The sequence below is a fragment of the Scleropages formosus genome, chromosome 25 (assembly GCF_900964775.1).
Source record: "Scleropages formosus chromosome 25, fSclFor1.1, whole genome shotgun sequence".
Classification (NCBI taxonomy): domain Eukaryota; kingdom Metazoa; phylum Chordata; class Actinopteri; order Osteoglossiformes; family Osteoglossidae; genus Scleropages; species Scleropages formosus.
Window position 1 is genome coordinate 4,284,466 of NC_041830.1, and position 19,440 is coordinate 4,303,905.

Consider the following 19,440-nt stretch of genomic DNA (forward strand, 5'->3'; position numbering starts at 1 on the left):
CCTCAACTTAATATGTCAAGGACACATTGTATTTTCTATGAGATGTGCATCGCTTCGGAGAAAAGCGTCTGCTAAGTGAATAAATGTAAATAATGGTTAATAACTTTTTTGTAACTCAGTTGATTAATAAGGCACAACAAAGAAAAGTTACAACAGAAAATATATACCCTTATTTCATACAACAGGAGTTGGTACTTGGTACAACAGCATTGGTATTTGCTATGCTGTCATTTCACTTCCACAAGAGGAATTTTATTCAGTACAAGAGCCCGTATCAGACACATGTATCAACAATTTGAGACACAGATTTTTGTCTAAAGCGCATAAGGTTGTTTATTCCTCATGTCTATTTTCCATCTGTTTGTAACAAAATCAGCTATGTACATCTTATCAGATAAGCGAGAGAGCTGCTCTTTGTGTCGAATAAGGTGGATTGGGACACTTTCTGGAAGTTTCTCCAACATTTCGGGGTGCCAGTCAAACTTGTTAACATGAAGAACTTGTACAAGAGGATGACCTGTAGGGTGAGTCATGGAGGACAACTCACAGATGCATTTCAAGTAAATGCGGAAGTCTTCCAAAATTCTACTGTCATCGTTTTTATTCCTGCTTGTCACTGACTGGGTCATGATGACCTCCACAGCACAAAGAAGGGATAGAACTTAGTGGACACCCTGGATCCAACTTGATGACATGGATTATGCAGAAGACTTAGCAATAACGTCCCATACCTATTAATAGATGCAGAAGACAAACACTGTGGTTTCCCTTTCGGCCCAAGTTGGTATGAAAATTAACTGAAGGAAGACAACGATCCTCAAGGCTCAATGACCAACACCAGTAGAAGCTTTCACATAACTGGGCAGTGTGATTGACAGGCAGAGATGCAGAGACGCTGAAATTAAAGCCAGAAGTGGGAAAGCAAGGTAAGCCTTCCTATGGCTGAAGAACATCTGGAGCTCTAAAGAACTATCGCTACAAGCGAAAGTTAGAATCTTCCACACTACCGTGAAGTCAGCTCTGCTCTATGGAGCACAGTCAGAGGATGACAGTGATAGGGCAGGGCACCTCCAACCCACTTCTCATGATATCTAATATCATGGTAGCTTCTGGAGAAGTCATTAGTGTAGAGATTCACATACTTTTTCCAGCCTGGATGGTAAACGTTTAAATGATGCATTCAGAACTATTATTACTATTAATTCATTCATCTGATGCTTTTATCTAAAGCAACTTACAACAATTTACCCATTTATACTGTAGGGTAATTTTTATTGAACCAACTCAGGAGACGGTACTAAAGCAGGAATGAGAATTCAAACCGCAGACCTTCGAGACCCTATGGAAATAAACATGTAAAGATTAACTCAAGTTATTTTAAACATATAAACAGCTTTAATATCATGAATACCCTTACTCTAGGATAAATCTTTAATCCCGCAACATAACGTAGATCTAACAGTGCAACAGCAGAGTTTCTACATGATTTGCAGAGCCAGATACAGGCAGTGATCTTGTGAACTTTATTTCTTTATACTATAAGCACTTGAGAGCCAAGGTGGAGCCCGCCTCGCACCTTAAGCTTTTGTGAGAGGCTGCGGACTTCCCCAAGCTTGCACTGAATAACTAAGTACTGGTAAATTAATAAATATTACAATATTAAAAAAAGCTAGAAAACATGTAGATTAAAGAAGTTAAGGCATGTAGCTGTATGAAGCTCTACATAACAACTATCACATTTCAGTTGTATGGTTCTACTGAAAACAGAAGGATACCATATATTGCACGCTCTTGCCAAGTGAGATCAAGAAGCATTATTAATCTCAGAGGAAGGTTTTGTGTGTTGATCAGCCTTAGAAACGTTTCACACTAGTGAAATGCCAGCCTTCATTCTGCATGAAACCAAGAAAATAGCTTGTCAGTTTGCCTGTGATTTTCTCAAACAAGCAAGGGCGAATTTTTGCCGTTTTTTCTGAAAACCTGAAGAGACGCAGGCAGTCATTTGATCAAAGCAAAACTGTCCTGCCTGAACGACTATTCTTTTGAAATTCTGTGATTTGGGGGAGGGGGCAAAAAAAAAAAAAAAAAAACACACATCAACAAAGAGAGTAAGGGTAATACAATAAAGAGGTCGATAAAACCAAGGAGATGGGTTGGCATGAAAATCAATATTATAAAACAACCCTTTTGTAGAGACCTTGGCTACTGATAAAAAGGCAAACTAATGCAGCCTATAAGGAAAACACAGCAGCTTTGCAGGAAACTTGCCAGGTTGGATCAGATCCAAAAATATACAAATTTTAAGTTTCTGTACAGCACGTTCCTGTCAAGGATGTCTCACACAACATGTCAGATGTTCGCATTCTTGAAAACAGGTTAAGCAGATTGAACTAGGCCACCTAACTGAAGAACACTGCCATTTTAGGAAATGTACATTATATGTGCATTAGAACCCTAATAGCATGTTGTTAATATAAGTCTCCAGTATCATAATGCAGCATCTCCAGAGACACATTCTTCTTGCCTGCTAATGTACGCACAGTGGCCAGACCTACAGTACATTTTAAACAAAGTGGTAGAGTGCAGCTTCAAGGAGATGGACTTGACGTGTCTTTACTCACCGCCTGGCCGGTAGACCACATCATCCTCAGTAACGAAGGAGGTGATTTCGCCATTCTCAGTGCGCTCGTAACGGGACTTCTTCTTGGGTGTCTTCTTCTTGCCCTTTTTGGCTGCCTCCTCAGCGGCAGCAGCAGCTCCACCACCGTCGTTATCTTCATCTTCGCTGTGGTCACTCTCGGCATAGTTCCGGGCACCACCCTCAAGGGTACAGCTGCGCCGCGGCCGGGCGCTCTCACTTTCCCGGACCTTGTCCCGCCGATCCCTTTCGCGCTCCCGCTCCTTGTCTTTGTCGGTTGTCATGATCTGCCAGGTGCCTTCCTCTCTCCTCTCACGGCTGGGCTTCCGTGAAAGGTAGACTGTCAGTCTGGGCTTCAGTCTTCTGAATATACCGTTCAGATCCAGGAAGAATTCAGCCACACCAAGAACCCCAGGCTTTCACACGCGCTACAAAGGTAAGAAAAACATAAGAATTTACTGACATATCTAGGGACAGTCTCAGAAAAACAGGACACTTCTTTGACAGCAGCGGGCAGCCATGACAGGTAAAGTAACCAAAGCAGAGCACTTTAAATCAAAACGGTTGACGGTCCAAAACGGGGTACATAGGAGTTTGGGCTTCTGAAACAAATTCCAAGGGCAGCAAAGATTATGTTTTCTTCGCTTACCAAAAAAAAAAGTGATTATTGCAAGTACAGGCCAAACTAGTTTAACAAAATTACACATAGCTAAGACATTACGAAGGCCATAACAATATAATAATCTTGCATTCTGGCAGCTGGTATGGTAGTGGCTAGAGCTGCTGCCTTGTACTTAAAGGACCCCAGTTTGATCGCACTGAATGTCACCTCCTGCTGTAGTAACATTTACCAAGGTACTTACTCTGAATAGAAATTATCCATCTGTATAAAAGGATAAATCATTGTAAGTACATTAGTACTAGCTAAATTATTGCATGCAGATGTATGCTCCCTACCATGGCTAAAAGAAGCCCCAATACTTCTGAAGAGCACAAATAATTAGATTAATGAATCAGTGAGGTGTGAGCAGTGTCCCATAAGGCAGTGAAGCCAACAATGGCCAGTCTGTGCTGAGCTCCAGTGCTTTCAGCACAGCAACCAGCAGTCTCAGATCATCTCAGCTTGAGCTGCCAGTGCTACTCCAGGTCCCACACACTGTCTCACCGTAACTGGGTGTACTGCCTGAGACTGCAGAGAGATCTCCAAGCCTGCTGAAGTTTGGCATTTTACAACATGGAAAAAGTCCGAACCCCTATATTCATCAGACTCACTGATTTGATCCAAAACACTTCCCAACGACAAACTCGAAAAACGAGTGTGCCAAAAAAAAAAAAAAAAAAAGCATAAAAATATCCATTTAATTTTATTTATTTCTTTTAAAAACAGATAAAAAAGCACGGCCCTGAACACTCAATCCAAATGCATCTTTAATGCACTAACCTCAGTGAAGTAAACAGGTTAGTAACTCAACTGCACCCAAACTGAGCAGCTAAGAGCAGCCAAACATCAACGCTAAGCATGAATGAGCTCTCCATGTGAGCTTGTTTTCTGTACAGAGGTTAGTACAATCCAATGCCACTGCTACAGTGGAGTGTAAAACTGGAAACGGTGAACAAATAAAGTGTGCGAGCCTTAAGTCTCCAAGCCCTAAGATGTTCAAGCATAGCACTTGCACTGCCATACCCTCTACAGACAGCATGGTCCTCACTCAGCCCAGCAGCTCCACACTGTTCACACCCAGCAGGTCTTCCAGGGCTCAGAGGCAGAAAGTGAGAAAGAAAGTCACTCCCACAAAGCAGGAACATCTCATTGCACTATGCAATAAAAGCGAGACATATTCGAAGGAGGACACATCTGACTTACTGACGTACCGCTTTTTCCCCCCATATAAACACTTTACCCTATACTGACCACATGCTTTAAGTGATGGACACACCAATCTGTGATCCGAAGGAACCTAGAACCCAATCCAGGCCTGGAAAACCACATGGAGATCTGATCAAAGAACCAGTCCACTGGGTAACGCAGCATGTTCATCCCCAGGGCCGAAATCCAGCGTCAGAAGTGGTGTGACTCTGGATAGCGAGCTTTAAACAAAAGGCACCGACCGATAGCCGAACAGTAATCAGCCAAATGGGTTAAAAGGCAGCCAATAGTCAATTTCACTGGTTATTTCAACTCTGCTGGATTTTTTAGGTGTTCGGTTGACAAAAATTCTACTTTCTGTACTTAAAAATAAGGGGCTGCCTAAGGAAGCCATCAGAAAGGGCACTTTGGTTGAGTTCTCTGAAAAATACAAATGTACTCTTTGTTTACTTTCATACAGAGAATTAAACTGAGACTGAGAACCAAGCATCTCCTGGAATATTATTTGAAAACATAGATCAAAGTGCTTGCCATTGTGACCAGAGATATCCTCAGACTGAGCCATCGAAGACCAGCATCCAGCACCCCAGTAGATGCTGGAGGAGCAATGTCAACACTGCATGCACAAAGGTTTGACAAATTGATGCACAACACCTCTAGAGCAGCAGCATGCGAGTCCCAGTGAGAGACATGGATCACCGGGGGAGCAACCAACCTGTCTTCCTGAAACCATGAGCCCACATACTGGCACAGCGACTCTGCATTTTCTTTTCCCTCTTTTTTTATTCAGCACAACATGATCAAAGAATCATTTGGAGCATTCAGCAAGAAGCCTCCAGCCAGTAAACACACCATCTTGCCCACAGCAGATGAGCCCTCTGCGCTGCAGAGCCCCGAATGTGGCACTGTCATATCCCTAGAGCAAGTTCTTCACACCACACGTTTCTGGTTTGCTGTCTAGGCCTGACATTATTTCAAGTCAGCTCTATTCCACTTTCCTCACACAGGTGATCTTTGACTTACAATGAGGTTCTATTGCAATGACCTTGTTGTAAATTCCGTTATACTATGAACCATAAGTACAGGCAGTCCCTGAATTAAAAACGAGTTCCATTCCTAAGTCTGTCTTTAAGTTGAATTTGTACCTAAGTCAGAACAGTTAGGGCTAGGGTTCGTATCTAACGTCAGTCAAATGTTTGTCTTAGTATATAGTCCCATCTTTTTATGCATAAAAACATTAAAGAAATACTTCCAGATATACCAAAACATCTTTAGTAATAAGAAAAAAATCTAACTACAGTATTTATAACAGAGAGACATAGAAAGAGATAAATATTACTACAGTATTTATAATAGAGCAAGAGAGAGACAGACAGACAGACATCAGGACAGAGCCTTTCACATGTTCCATTTTCGCTTTGTCCTTTAAAATTGTCCCGATTGTTGACTGACTGTAGCCTAATGCTTTTCCAATGTTCGTTGGCGTTTCACCTTTTTCCGAACGCTTTATTATTTCTACTTTAGTTTCAATCGTGATTATTTTCCTTTTCTTTGATACACCATCACTTGAATCACATTTATGCTTTGGTGCCATGGCCACAAGGGTAAAAACAAAAAAAATTACAGCCAAATACAGTAACACATGAGACACTTAACAGCAACGTGGTCCAAGTGAGAAGAACAAAGTCTTTGTCCTACCTCGGGCCAGGACGGCCCCCATTGCGCGTCTACAGAGGTTCAAGCTGATGAACCACTGTAGACGCTTGATGTTTCGATGCACATCACAAAGTAGTGCCTGTTTGTTATTACAAACTGTTGTAGGCAACTCGAATTTTCAATAAAATAGGCTTTACGGGAGTGTTTCTTAACTACTGGTTGTACGTAAGTCGGACGTTCGTAACTCGGGGACTGCCTGTATATATAACAAATTATAATGCACGAATGCTACATTATATAACAGGCCTAACATTTTTTTTCAGAAATTTGACACATTATTCATGTTAAAATAGTGTTGCAGAATAATAATAAAAACAGCAGCACATTTTCCTAGTGCAATATTATTTTCACTTTAATTTCTAAATCTGTCTTTTCACTTTCTTTTCCGCACCACCAGAATACTCATGTTTTTTGCTTGTTAGTTAAAAAAAAAAAAAAAAAAAAAAAAAAAGATACAAACACACACAAGCAAACATGTCCTTCGACATGTCACAGAGACAGCACGGGCCAGAGCTGGCAGTCCACCGGAAAAAAAAATAGTGCAGCAACCCTTATTTGTGATCTTTTACCTCTAGAGGTCTTGGAAGCCTTCAGAACCTCCAGCTCAGTTCAGACTGTAATGTTAGTTGAGGTCCCTCCAGCATACAGTAAACCTGTCCCCAGATCAGCAGGTGGTGATGCACTGGTGTCCTTCTCAGGGGCAAGCACTCAGGTTCTGTAACCCTACAAGAGTGGACCAAAAGCTCAAGGGCTCTCAGGGAGGCAACACTACCATTTTCTTGCAATAGTCAGAAAGAAACACTAGTCACTTTAAAATGCCTCTGCAGTCATTGCTTTCAGGCTACAGTCTGCCATGAGGATATGCTGTCAAAGTAATGTCTTCTTCTCTGGGGTTGAAGGGGAGTGAAAAGCGCTGCAGAGACAAAAGAACCACACAACATAATTTCCTCCCCTGTCCACTAGCAGCATACACTCATTCTGGGAAGGTCGAGAATGGCCTACTTTCTCGGCATACTTTGTCCAGCACACCAGGTGTTGGTCATGACAACGAGATGCTTGTCTGTGCTCTGTATTTCAGCAACAGTTGGTACCGTTGTGCAGAACACTGCAGGATCTTCTAGTATCAAAGCACAGAAAGTGTTTAAGAAAAGTTGGCTCCAGCAGGATGTAAAGCTGTGTCTCCAGAGCCATACAGATGTCTACAGTGCTGCATTGTGCAGTAAAAGTAGAGTGTTCGGCAGACCAGCAGTACCATGTCTGAGAAGAAAAAAGCCTGACCAACCACTGACTTCATGCTCTCAATTTCCAGCCGCAGAAATACCCTCCATGACTGGTCTAGAGGGTTGTGGAGTCAATACGCAAAACCTTCGACTCCGACTTCTCAGTTTATGGTACCATTGACTCCTTTATTTCTAATTACACTTATCAGACTTTTCCTACATTGACTGAAAGCACAAAACATACAAGGCATTTCATCACAAGGACCCTAAATCATCAGGCTGCTTTTTAGCAGCCTAACCTGTTAAAGTCTGGGTTTAAAGACTATAGCTATGCCGCTGTGGCTTTTTAATTTTATTACAGAAGTTACAAACATCAAGTAATATTAAACATAAAACTTATAAAATTAAAAAAAAGAGACTATATTTTCCATCAAAAGGCTATGAAGAAAAAGGGTATTAAATAAATAAACTATAAAAGTGCTATAAAAGAAAAACAGGAACATCCCTGTACCAGTTCAGAAATCTGAAGCACATCCTACTACAAAGATTTTAAAGTTTAAAAAAAAAAAAAAAAAAACACACACCTGAAGCAACTTAACAAATGGCCATTTTAAAAGAATTAAACTCAATTCAAAAACTTAAAACATAACCCTTCCTTTTCCAGATTAAAGCATTGTTTAAATATAATGTATGTGTGTACAATATGATACGTATATGTCGCTTTGGAGAAAAGTGCCTGCTAAATGAATAAATGTAAATATAACATTTACATGAATGGAACCTGGAAGATTACACTAAATGGAATTTAAATATATTGTAAAAGATTGAAAAATTTATCCTCACACATTTTTTTTTTTTTTTTTTAAGAGATATTGTGTTAATAGAAAAGGAGTTAAATCAAAAATCCAAATCCAAAATTTACTAACAACTTTTTAGGTTCCTTTGGATTGGGTTCTTCTTCTTTGTTCTTAGAAACAGAATTGCTTCTGCCAGACCCTCATTCACAGAATTCCTTAAATCCGATTTGACTATTTTCAGAGCAGAAAACAGTCTTTTAAGACTGACTTGGGTAGGTGGAATTGCTGTTACAGTTCTAGCTACATCACTAATAACCTCTGGAAAAGCAGGGATGACTTCTTCTGTAGTCAGTTTCGATGAGCGGTCATACTTTTCCACTTCTTTCAATCCATTTGAAAAATCTTGCTGAAATTTTTGTTTGGACATCTACTGGTTGTTATTCCAAGGTTCAGCGGGTCGCTTTACTTGTGAACGTTTCATTTATCCAAGTATGTTTCAAAGTCTAATTCTTCATTTGAAGAGGATGATTCTGATTCTGAGTTATCAATGCTTCTAGCTTCTTTGTCCTGTGGATCTCGAGTTTCATGTAGTACCTTTGACCTTGTCAAGCGAATTGTTACTTCATAGAGTCCCGCTTTTCCTTTAGCAATTTGGCCATTGTTCAACAAAATTCGGTTCATTGAATCGATGTAAATAGCAGCTAACAGGATTTGATTATCCAGCAAGAGACCCTTTCTTTTTTTCATTGAAGATACAGTGTCATCAGCAATTAATCCTCTACTTTTGTTCAGGCGATATATCAAGCTTTTCCACTCCAACAAGAATCTACTAGGTGTTAAATCCTCAGACTGCAACTTCTTAGTGATAGTAAAAGGGTGAGAAAGCAGACTTTCTAATTGTGTCACTTGCATCCACTGGCTTTCAGTTAGTGAAACATTTTTGTTTTTCAGATCTTCAAGAAAGGTTTTTAGTTCAAGCAAAAGCTTGATCATCAAATAAGTGCTTCCCCAGCGTGTCGCTCGATTCAAAATGGCTCCTTTTCCAGCACGTCTCTGCAGAACAGCATCTATTTTAGGTGTCCTGGCTGCAACGGCTACTTGCCTCAACTTGCTAATGAGAGTAGCTCTAAATTGGAAATAGCTTAGACGCTTCTTCAATAATATCATCAAAAATTTCACTGCTCTCTCCTGTTTGTGCTGTTTCTGGATCACGTGCGGGAATGTTACCTTCATCTTCCAATGTTTGTGTACTTTCTTAGTTACCTTTATTCATTTTCTCAATTGTGCTTAACGTGTTTGAAACATTATCTGTTACAATACATAGAACTTGCTCTTTTTTAATTTCAAAATCTTCTAAAACTTCTTCAACTAACTTCTGAAGATATTCACTGCTGTGATGTGCCTGAGTGTCCTTTACTCCCAGTGTCCGAGTTATCATTTTATTGTCTTCAAGAAATCGAATATTAATGGCAAAATAGTAGACTCTGAGGGGGTGTGGTGGCGCAGCTCTCTGGTGGGCCTGGGGTTCGAGTCCCGCTTGGGGTGCCTTGCGACAGACTAACGCCCGGGGGGTGTGTCCCATCCCCCTCCAGCCTTGCGTCCTGTGTTGCCGGGTTGAGCTCCGGCTTGCTGCGACCCCACTTGGGACAAGTGGTTTCAGACAGTGTGTGTGTGTAGTAGACTCTGATGCGTACATACATCTATTTTAAGAAAGACAAAGTGTCCCGTCAGACTTTTTCAAAGTCCTTACTTATATTAGGCCTGTTCAATTACCAGTTCCCTTATACTTTCTCTTTCCAGAGAAACTCCAAGTTTTCTACCCATTTCTCCATTTAAGCCTAAAAAGGCTGATTGTGGAAAAAGAAGACAGAGGTATACTATTTTTCACCACCATTTCAATGATGTGGCTTTTTAAACTTGTCTGACATCATTGTTACGGTAACTTTGTCAGTAGTAAAGAATTTTGATGGTCGAGTTTGTCCTCCAGTAGATTTCTATTCTTTTTTTTTTAGCTGTGAAGTAGATGGAATATTTGCATTGTTATCTTTCTCAAGTACAGGCACTCCCCTAGTTATGAACGTCCGACTTACATACAACCCGTAGTTACGAACTGCCGCCTCGTTAACCAGAAGTAACAATCAAATGAAAGCATCATAATTAAGCCCATTATATTAAAAATTTGAGCTACCGTATATATACAATGGTTTGTAATAATAAACGGGCACTACTTTGCAAAGCGCATCAAAACATTCCACATCTACAGCGGTTCATGGGCGGGGTGCGTGAGCCCGAGGTAGGAAAGACTTCCTTCTTTTCCCATCAACAAGTGTCTCGTGTTACTGTATTTGGCTTTAATTTTTTTTGGTTTTTACCCTCCTGACCATGGCACCAAAGTGTAAATATGATGCAAGTGATGGTGATGCATCCAAGAAAAAGGAATGGTCACGACTGAAACTAAAGAGTAAATAATAAAGAAACGAGAACACGTCTAGTCCTTTTATCTGAATAAACGATCCTGCACTTGGGTCCAGCCTCCTCCGTGTCCTCTGTTCAACATGACAGTACTAACAATTACCTCTTTCCATGTTTATCTCTATTAAAAGTACTGTAGTTACAATTTATCATTACATTTATTCATTTAACAGGCGCTTTTCTCCAAAGTGACATACATCTGATTATATTATCATTACATTTTGTTATTATTATTACCATATTAAAGATGTTTTAGTGTATTCAGAGTGTTTCTTTAAGGTTTTTATGCATAAAAAGGTACACGACACCAAGTCAAACATTTGACAAACTGACGTTAGATACCCACCATACCAAACTGTTCCGACTTGCGTTAAAATTCAACTCAAAAGACAAAGGACACGGAACTCGTTCGCAATTCGGGAACTGCCTGTACAGCTTCTAACACTTTAGGATGAAAACGCTGCAAGTGTCAATTCAATTTTGATGCTCTTGTAGGTGCATTTTTTTCGGAACCAGTAAAACTAAAGATTTTTGCAACACATACTTTTTCATCATCATCATGTTCTACAAAATACTGGGACAGATAATATTTCCCATCTGTTGCGATTGGGGGGGGGGGATTACAGACTTTGTTAAAACTGTTTTTGCCATTGTGAATTTGTGCAAGGGAAGTCAGTCTTCAATGCAAATTAAAATATATCCTGAAAAGAAAAAATAGGTTAATTAAATTAGTATCTGTGAAACTGGAATTTTTAATGCGTTATATTACAATTTACCGTATATGCCACCGTATAAGTTGACATTTTAAGAGTGAAAAAAAATCTCCCAAAAACTACAGGTCGACTAATGTGTGAGATGAAAATAGCTGGTTGAGATGAAAATAAGGCCAGACCTAGTGCTTTACTGATACATGCAATGCTTTCACCCTTCTCATACCTCTTTATCACTTCGAACTTTTACTGCGAAGAAACAGAATTTCTGGAGTGCTAACCATCACTATTATCACTCGACTGAGTATGCTTAGGAGTCATTATTTACTCTTTATACACAAACTTCGGGAGAACTAGCAGATGACGCCGCTTGTGGTATCGTATCAGTCGTATGTAAACACAGTTGACCGGCTGGACAGATACGTGTGCGCAATTGGCAAAAAAGTAAACTACACACTAACGTTTTGGTTGTTCAAGTTTAAACTCACACACACACCATCTTATTAACTGTATAATAAAATAACCTATCATATAACAAGATATAGTAGGTAATAACGTGTATGATTTTATATGAAACGGGACTATTTGTTGAATTCTGCTTCCTAGCCGAGGGCAAAATCGTAAGAGTGCGAGTCTGCAGGCCTAGCCTAGGCCCAAAAATTGCACATTATTTCCGGGCTCGACTTATCCGGCAAAAATAGGCCTAAACCTATAATACACCTCTAATTTTTGAGGGTCAACTTAAACGCCAGCATATACGGTACATTCACTCGGAGTCCGTACATTTTTACCGACTCCAGTAACCCAATAATTGCTTCCGGCTCCACAACTCCACAGCACCGCTGGTCTGATCTGTCACTCTGACAAGTGCTCACATCAGCATAAGCATGAGAAGCCACAGGAAGACCTAAAATTCAGATCATACACAGCCCAGTGTGCTAGAAGCAAGAGTAAAATCAATGGCATGCTAAAAGCGGTAGTAAGAGTCGATGTGCTTTTTCTATGCCATCAACTATGCTATGTCATCAGGGTGTGGTAACTGACCTCTCATTACTGTACTTGAGTGCATAAGGGCGTAGGCGCAATGACTGTATCTATGGCCTCGGTCCCTCTGCACAGTTACATGCAAAGAGGTACCATAGCAGCCATGACACTGTGTATACTGACATTGTAAGAGTGGTGTAAAAAGGTGTTGAGTTACTTCTCCTGGTATCGAGTTCCAGTAAACCTGGTACTCTTCTGGGATGCTCAGGTAGCAAAACTCAGATGTGCTTCCATTTAACCGCCACCCTTTGCCATCACTGTGTCCTTTATATCTCGACTCAGATCTCCCCTCAGCTGTTTGAACATAGGAGCAGACGCTGTTGTTATGTTCACTACGCATTAGCATCATGTTGAGTGAGTAAAGTCATCAAGAACACATCTACTCCCGTCACACTCCACGAAAATCTCATCACGGGTCCCATTCGAATGCCACATGGTACTTGAAATGGATTATAATCCATAATAATAATGATCAATATTGTGAAAAGGTATGTATAGACTACACACAACACATCTTAGCACAGAGATACGGAAAGTGTTATGAATTCATTTTCATATCTGCTGCCATTACAGCTTGGTAAAGCAGAACATTTTCTTACAGCTCTTGCTTCAGTTATCAATTAGGACTCTTAAACACCTTTTCCAGACAATGATATTCACCCAGCTGGACAGGCTTCTAGCACACACAATGTGTGGCAGGTACGGTCATACAGAATATGCAACTTCATGTAAAAAACACAAGAAAGATCCTCAATTGAGGACTTGCTGTCATTTTCAGAAGTTCTTTTGTTGAAATATATAAGCAATTGAATACCTAAAATTCAACAGTATCATTTGTTTAAACAGCAGTATTTGATAAATTTCATTAAATTGAAAAACAAAAAATACTGGCCTTTACATGGAACAAAGACCTGTTCCAACTTTCGTAATTTCCACATTCATTCATTAAATTAAACAGTTTGTGAACAGCTGGCACTGCATACTCCATCCATTCCAATAAGGACTCTCCATTCCAGTACCATGTTGGTCCAGAGCCTATCCTAGAAAGAAATCTCCTGGACAGGACTCCATTTCAGCTGAGACACCTGTCTTTGGACTGTGGGAGGAAACCAGAGCACCTGGAGGAATATGAAGAAACCACAGAAACGCTATAGACTGAGCAAGATTGTGAACCCTCAGCCTGCTGCTTACATCCCTCAGCATAGTGCTCATTCCAGCAGTTAGTCCCATTAGTGACTGTTTACTTTTGTAACTTACTTGTTTTTTCTTATTACATTTTTTGAATTTCTTCTTTTTTACTCTGTATATATGCTATTTATTTATTCTGTGTGCGTCAGCTGTCTGTAATACCGAAAGCACCAAAGCAAATTCCTTGTGTGCGTCAGCACACTTGGCAAATAAAACCTCATTCTGATTCTGATTAACAGAAACCCAGTCCTAGAAGTCAACTACTACAAAGTCTATTAAAAGTTTCACAGGCACAGCATTAATATTACGGAAAAGTGAACGCTGAATGCACTTTTGTTGCCTCGCGCACAAACGCACAATCAGACCCAGAACCAGGAGAACATTATAACCGATGTGGTCTAAATCCTACACCCCTTCCAAATGCCTAGTTAACGCACTGGAGACAAGTGCAATGTGAGCTGACCTTGTTGCATCTTCGGCAGTTCCTTACATCGCACACGGCACGCAGACAGGGTCGCACAGTGTGTGTTCAATGACAGCCGTTTCTCTCGCTACCCGGACACATCCATCCCTACTACAGGCCTACTCTGTGCGTGACTCATCAAGCCTGAAGTGCTCACTGAAGAGTAGCTGTGTCCCGAGCACATTATTACACGGTGATGGTCAAGGTAAAGACAAGAACCAGGAAAACAAAGATCTGACACGCAATGTGCCCTACAGCCGGTCGTCCTCCTCCTTGTCACCCTCTGAGGAACACCTCCCTATTCAAATCAACATGACGCAGCGCTTGAGGCCACGGCGTCCCTCACTGGTACATTGCCGTGTTAATTACACGCACCATGTTCTGGAAAAAAAAAAAGAGAGCACTACCAACCGAGCGCATAACCCCGGGCATAACCCCGGTACCCCCGGTCCCTGCGCGCCACCGCCAAGAAAAACCGCATTAGTTTATATAATCATAAACAGTGATTTCTACACTCTTGTCACTCCTACAGGAGGACCTTCTGCCCATCTCAAAGACACCTGAAGTACTCCTGGTCACTGGAGGTGTATCTACCTACGGTATTTGCACTGCTTCCTTGTACCTGAGCAATGAGCAGTAGGACACCCACTCGGGGAGTGGAGGCCTTTTCAGAGCCCTGTCTGTGGAGCGTCAGTACCGCACACACCGCATTCCAGGGTCAGCAGTGTGGCAGCCATGGGAGTGCTGGGAGAAATCCATGTCAGCACGCTGGACTTAGGGCACACTGATCCATGTCTTGCACCCAATCCCACACGCAGCACTGATCCGGTTGTACAATGTGCTCGTAGCGGCACTTTCACATTCTTCATATCTTTAAATGGTAAGCAAAGTTCTTTCTAATACAAACACACTTCAGTGCATTTGTACAGTTGAATATATTTCAAAGTCAAAGTGAACTTTGTCATTCCACCTATAGGTGAGTTACGCCTGCTGCGGAACAAATTTCGTTTTCCCCTCGGACCGCTGGACAACATAGGACATATAGTGCAAGACAAGTACAAATACAGGACAGTGCAGTACAGAAGCCAATATACAGAGAAAATATGAATAATATTAAAAAGATTTACATATAATACGCAACAGAAAGAAAACTATACAGGAAATATAATTTACACTGTAGCACTAGAGACAATACTCATTCTATGCCAGCCACAATACACCGATAGCTCCCAGACACACATATAAGAACCAGACCAAGTAAGTCATGCAGCTGCAGCACGAGAAGAAGTTAAGTACAGCCACAAGGGTGAGGTCAACTCTGAGCGAGTGTGGATTTACCACAGGAATGACCCATCAGTGGATGCTGCTGCGGAATAGTCTGTGCACTTCGGAGATGATCTACATTGTCACCGGCTTACTCTCAGCTGTACACCACGCAAGTGCCCTACTCACATGGAGTCCACGTGTTCACAAAAAAAAAAAAAATGCTCGATATGTCCTAATTTCCAAAAGGAACAGCACGCACTGCCACATAGCAAAACAAGGGACGTCAGACAAATCCAAACTATGAGACAGGGATTTCAGTCTTGTTCAGTGCCAGGGCGGCGGGGGCATAGTGGTTACAACAACTACCTTGCAATGAAAGAACATGGGTTTCAATCACACCTCCTGCTGTAGTACTCTTGAGCAAGATACTTATGAAATGAATCCCTTCGAGAAAATACACACACGCACACACACAGAGTCTGAAGCCGCTTGTCCCGAGCGGGGTCACAGCGAGTCAGAGCCCAAACGGGCAACACAGGGCGCAGGGCTGGAGGGGGAGGGGATACACCCAGGACAGGACACCAGTCCATCACAAGGCACCCCAAGCAGGACTCGAACCCCAGACCCACCAGAGAGCAGGACCCAGCCAAGCCCGCTGTGGCACCGTGCCCCCCTACTCCGTCCTGAAAATAGACCAGATATAAAAATATAAGACACAGAAAGCTTATTTCCGCTAAATTTAAAATAATAATACATTCTCAGCCCATCCAAAAACCCCAAATCATACATACATACATTTTCTGAACCGCTTTTGCAAATATCAGTAGAACACTGTAAAACACACATGACTATATGATAGAACTCCATACACATATTCACGATGAAACTATCAACCTATAATGTCAGCACAATATAGAACACTTCTCCGAAAAAATTCCCAATTTTCTTTTCAATCGATCAGTTCTGAACAGGACGGCCAATAAACCAAGCATGGATCCACTCACCATGCCGCATTTATTATACACAACTTTGTAAAACCATACACTGCTGCTAAAATCCTCATCAGTTAAACTATTCCTGCTAACTGCTCCACTATCTCCACAATCATTCAATGAAACACACCCAATACAGCTGAAATTCCAGCCATCTGTGGAATTGATCTAACACAGGACAGCTGGTAGTGTAGTGGTTAGAGCAACTGCCTTTGGACCCAAAGGTTGCAGGTTTGAGCTTCACCTCCAACTGTAGTATCCTTGAGCAAGGTACTTACCCTGAATTGCTTGAGTAAAAATTACCCAGCTGTATAAATGGGTAAAGGGGGATGTGGTGGCGCAGTGGGTTGATCTGGGTCCTGCTCTTTGGTGGGTCTGGGGTTTGAGTCCCACTTGGGGTGCCTTGTGAGGAAGTGGTGTCCCCTCCCCCTCTGGCCTTACACCCTGTGTGCTGGGTTAGGCTCTGGTTCCCTGTGGGGCAAGTGGTTCGGATGGGTAAATAATTGTAACCTTAACATTGTAAGTTGCTTAAATTTCATTTCACTGATTTTTTTTTGTTCTGTAAATTGAATGCTGGGCAACAGCCATTATACTGAAATTTCGGATAAGGAGAGGTGTCAGATCAAAGGATACCTGAATTTCATCCCCTTTTCGGCTCAGTATTAATGGGCAGATTGCATTCGCCTCCCCCAAACAAGAGCACAGTCATACCCCTGTAACACACTAGGTCCTTTCCACAGAGCCAGGAATTTAGGAAGTTTTCTTGCTCCCTCTACGCATGTTTCTAGGCACACAATGATGTGAAGTGAACAGGGGGAGCCGTAGTTACACACGGCTTCCTCCTATGCCCAAACCCCAACTTTCAGCAGAAAATGCTGAGCATGCCAAGTGTGCCCCCCACCTCATTGATTCCAAAAGAGCCCTTTTAATACACGAACAGCACGTGCTGCATGTTCATTGCTTTGCAGAAACACAGCTTGGTCAGTCTAATGAACTTTAAGCCATACCAGATGGCAAAACTATCTGTAACTTTAATTACAATCCTTACCATATTTGTTCACAGTGGTGGCAATCATGATGATTCACTAACACACTGATAGACGACAGTAAAGAGATTTTTAGTAAAAATGCAATACTGTGTATTTAAAATTTGTTTTTCCCTCTAAAAATGTAAAGGCTTGTGTTTTTTTTTTTTTCCCCAACAGGGTTTTGAAGACTGGTAGCTTGTTTAAGGCTGAGTAACTGAAATCACCACAGATGGGAGTGATCCCCCTGAGATCAAGAGCGCTTGGACTCTGCCGAAAAGTCCCAGTTGTGAGAAAGCACAGCCCAACACCCTCAGGAGGAGACGAGAAGAGCGGTGCAGCTATAAGCCACCAAGGCAGTGAGGAGCAACTGAGCTGTGCTGGAGAAGTCCACAGTGGACATGCAGCGGAAAGCAAACAAGCAAATGAGAGGAGCGGCAGAACAAACAAGTCATGAACATTATGGCAGCTGAGACCAAGAAGGCTCCAACAGTCATTAAGGAGATGACTGGTGCCGCTGTGCTTCGCTCTTTTCAGAGAGTTACGCGGCACATACCACCTTCTCGAACCCCTCCTTATTTACACACCCTGAGAGGCTGACGAGCTCCACGGTGCATGGCCTGGAGCGGCAGGGAGACGGGAAGTTGGAAAGAGCATCTTTCCTTGACGTGTGCGGGAAAAAGTGGTTAACAGCTCAACACGTGTACAATCAGAGCTTGCGTTGCATGCACACACAGAAATAGACTGCTTCCTGGCTGTAGTGAAAGGACACAAAGGAAACAGATCGAGCCACTGAAACAAACTGTAGTCTTCGGAAGCAACGCGATGCCAGCCAGAACGCTCCGGAAACGAAGCGAGGCTCCGCTGTCCAGCTTGCTTGTGTGATCTCTTTTGCCGATTTTTGGTGCTCTCCTGGCTAGAACGTGGGCAGGGAAAATGTGCTATGTGGATGTTTAGGAAAGGAGAGAGCAGATAAAAGACCAAGACCATGTTACACAGGACTGTGTACCCTTCCAGAACTTTTGAGGCTCATAATACAGCGATCAGAGAATCAGGTAAAATGGATAGGGAGGCTGACATGACCCAACAGCTGAACCTGGATTCAACAGCTTGGGACTCTACTAGTATCCCCTTACCATGGGAAGTACTCTGGGTTGTTTTGGCATAATGCAGGAGAATCAACAGGGAGCCACCTGCTTGCTTGCTCTCTCACACACACACACACACACACACACACACACACACACACACACACACAGCAATTTCCTTGGGCCAAAGAGTATTTCCTGTTCACTGCAGAGCCCTGGCTGCCAGCTGCTGTAACTCCAAACATGATGTATTTATCAGTGCAGAGCAACATGCCACACAACAGCTGTAGCAGGCAAGAAAGCAAATCCTCTTCCCCGCAGCAAACAAGTGATCTTTTCACATGCACAAGTTAAAAACTGTAGAAAGGTTCCTTGAACACAGTGCCGAAAGAGAGCTTCTGCACCCATACAAAATGCTCTCTTGCTCAGTAGCACAAGGAGAGGCCATCATCAGTGTCAGTGCACCAGGAGTGACAGTGTAGGAACACTGATGACATCCATCCTCATGACTGCCCAGTTCAACACACAGATATGAACACACCTGAAGTGTATGCTCCTTCGCCTAGTTCTCTGGTTGGGCTCCGCAATGCGCTCCCGACAAACACGGAGGCCGTGTAGCTCTCTGACCAAAGGAGGCCATGGGTTCTAGGTGAAGAGCTCACTGGGTGCAGGTTGCTGTCTCGACCCTGCAAGCATGCTGGATGCTGGGGAGAAGACAGACTGCCTGCTACGAAAGGCAACATCAACAAACAAGAAATCACATCAGCGTCTGCATTTCTTGAGAAGGCTGAGGAAATTTGGCATGCCAAGCCGAATCCTCAGAAGCTTCTATAGGTGTGCAGTTGAGAGCGTCCTCACCAGCTCTATCACAGTGTGGTTTGGAAGCTGCACAGTACAGGATCGTAAGGCGCTACAGCGAGTGGTGAAAGCTGCTCGAAACATCACTGGAATGTC

The 19,440-nt window shown here is 42.2% G+C and overlaps 1 protein-coding gene across 3 annotated transcripts in view; it reads right to left on the reverse strand.

Moving 5' to 3' along the window:
• The window catches only part of LOC108928239 (arginine-glutamic acid dipeptide repeats protein-like), a 145,145-nt gene that overhangs the window by 86,252 nt on the left and 39,453 nt on the right, over positions 1 to 19,440 (reverse strand). For all 3 annotated transcript variants that reach the window (XM_018742092.2, XM_018742093.2, XM_029249189.1), the window contains exon 2: positions 2,622 to 3,066. In XM_018742092.2, the coding sequence (XP_018597608.1) occupies positions 2,622 to 2,922 (301 nt within the window). In that variant the 5' untranslated portion in view covers positions 2,923 to 3,066. The remainder of the gene's footprint in view (positions 1 to 2,621; positions 3,067 to 19,440) is intronic.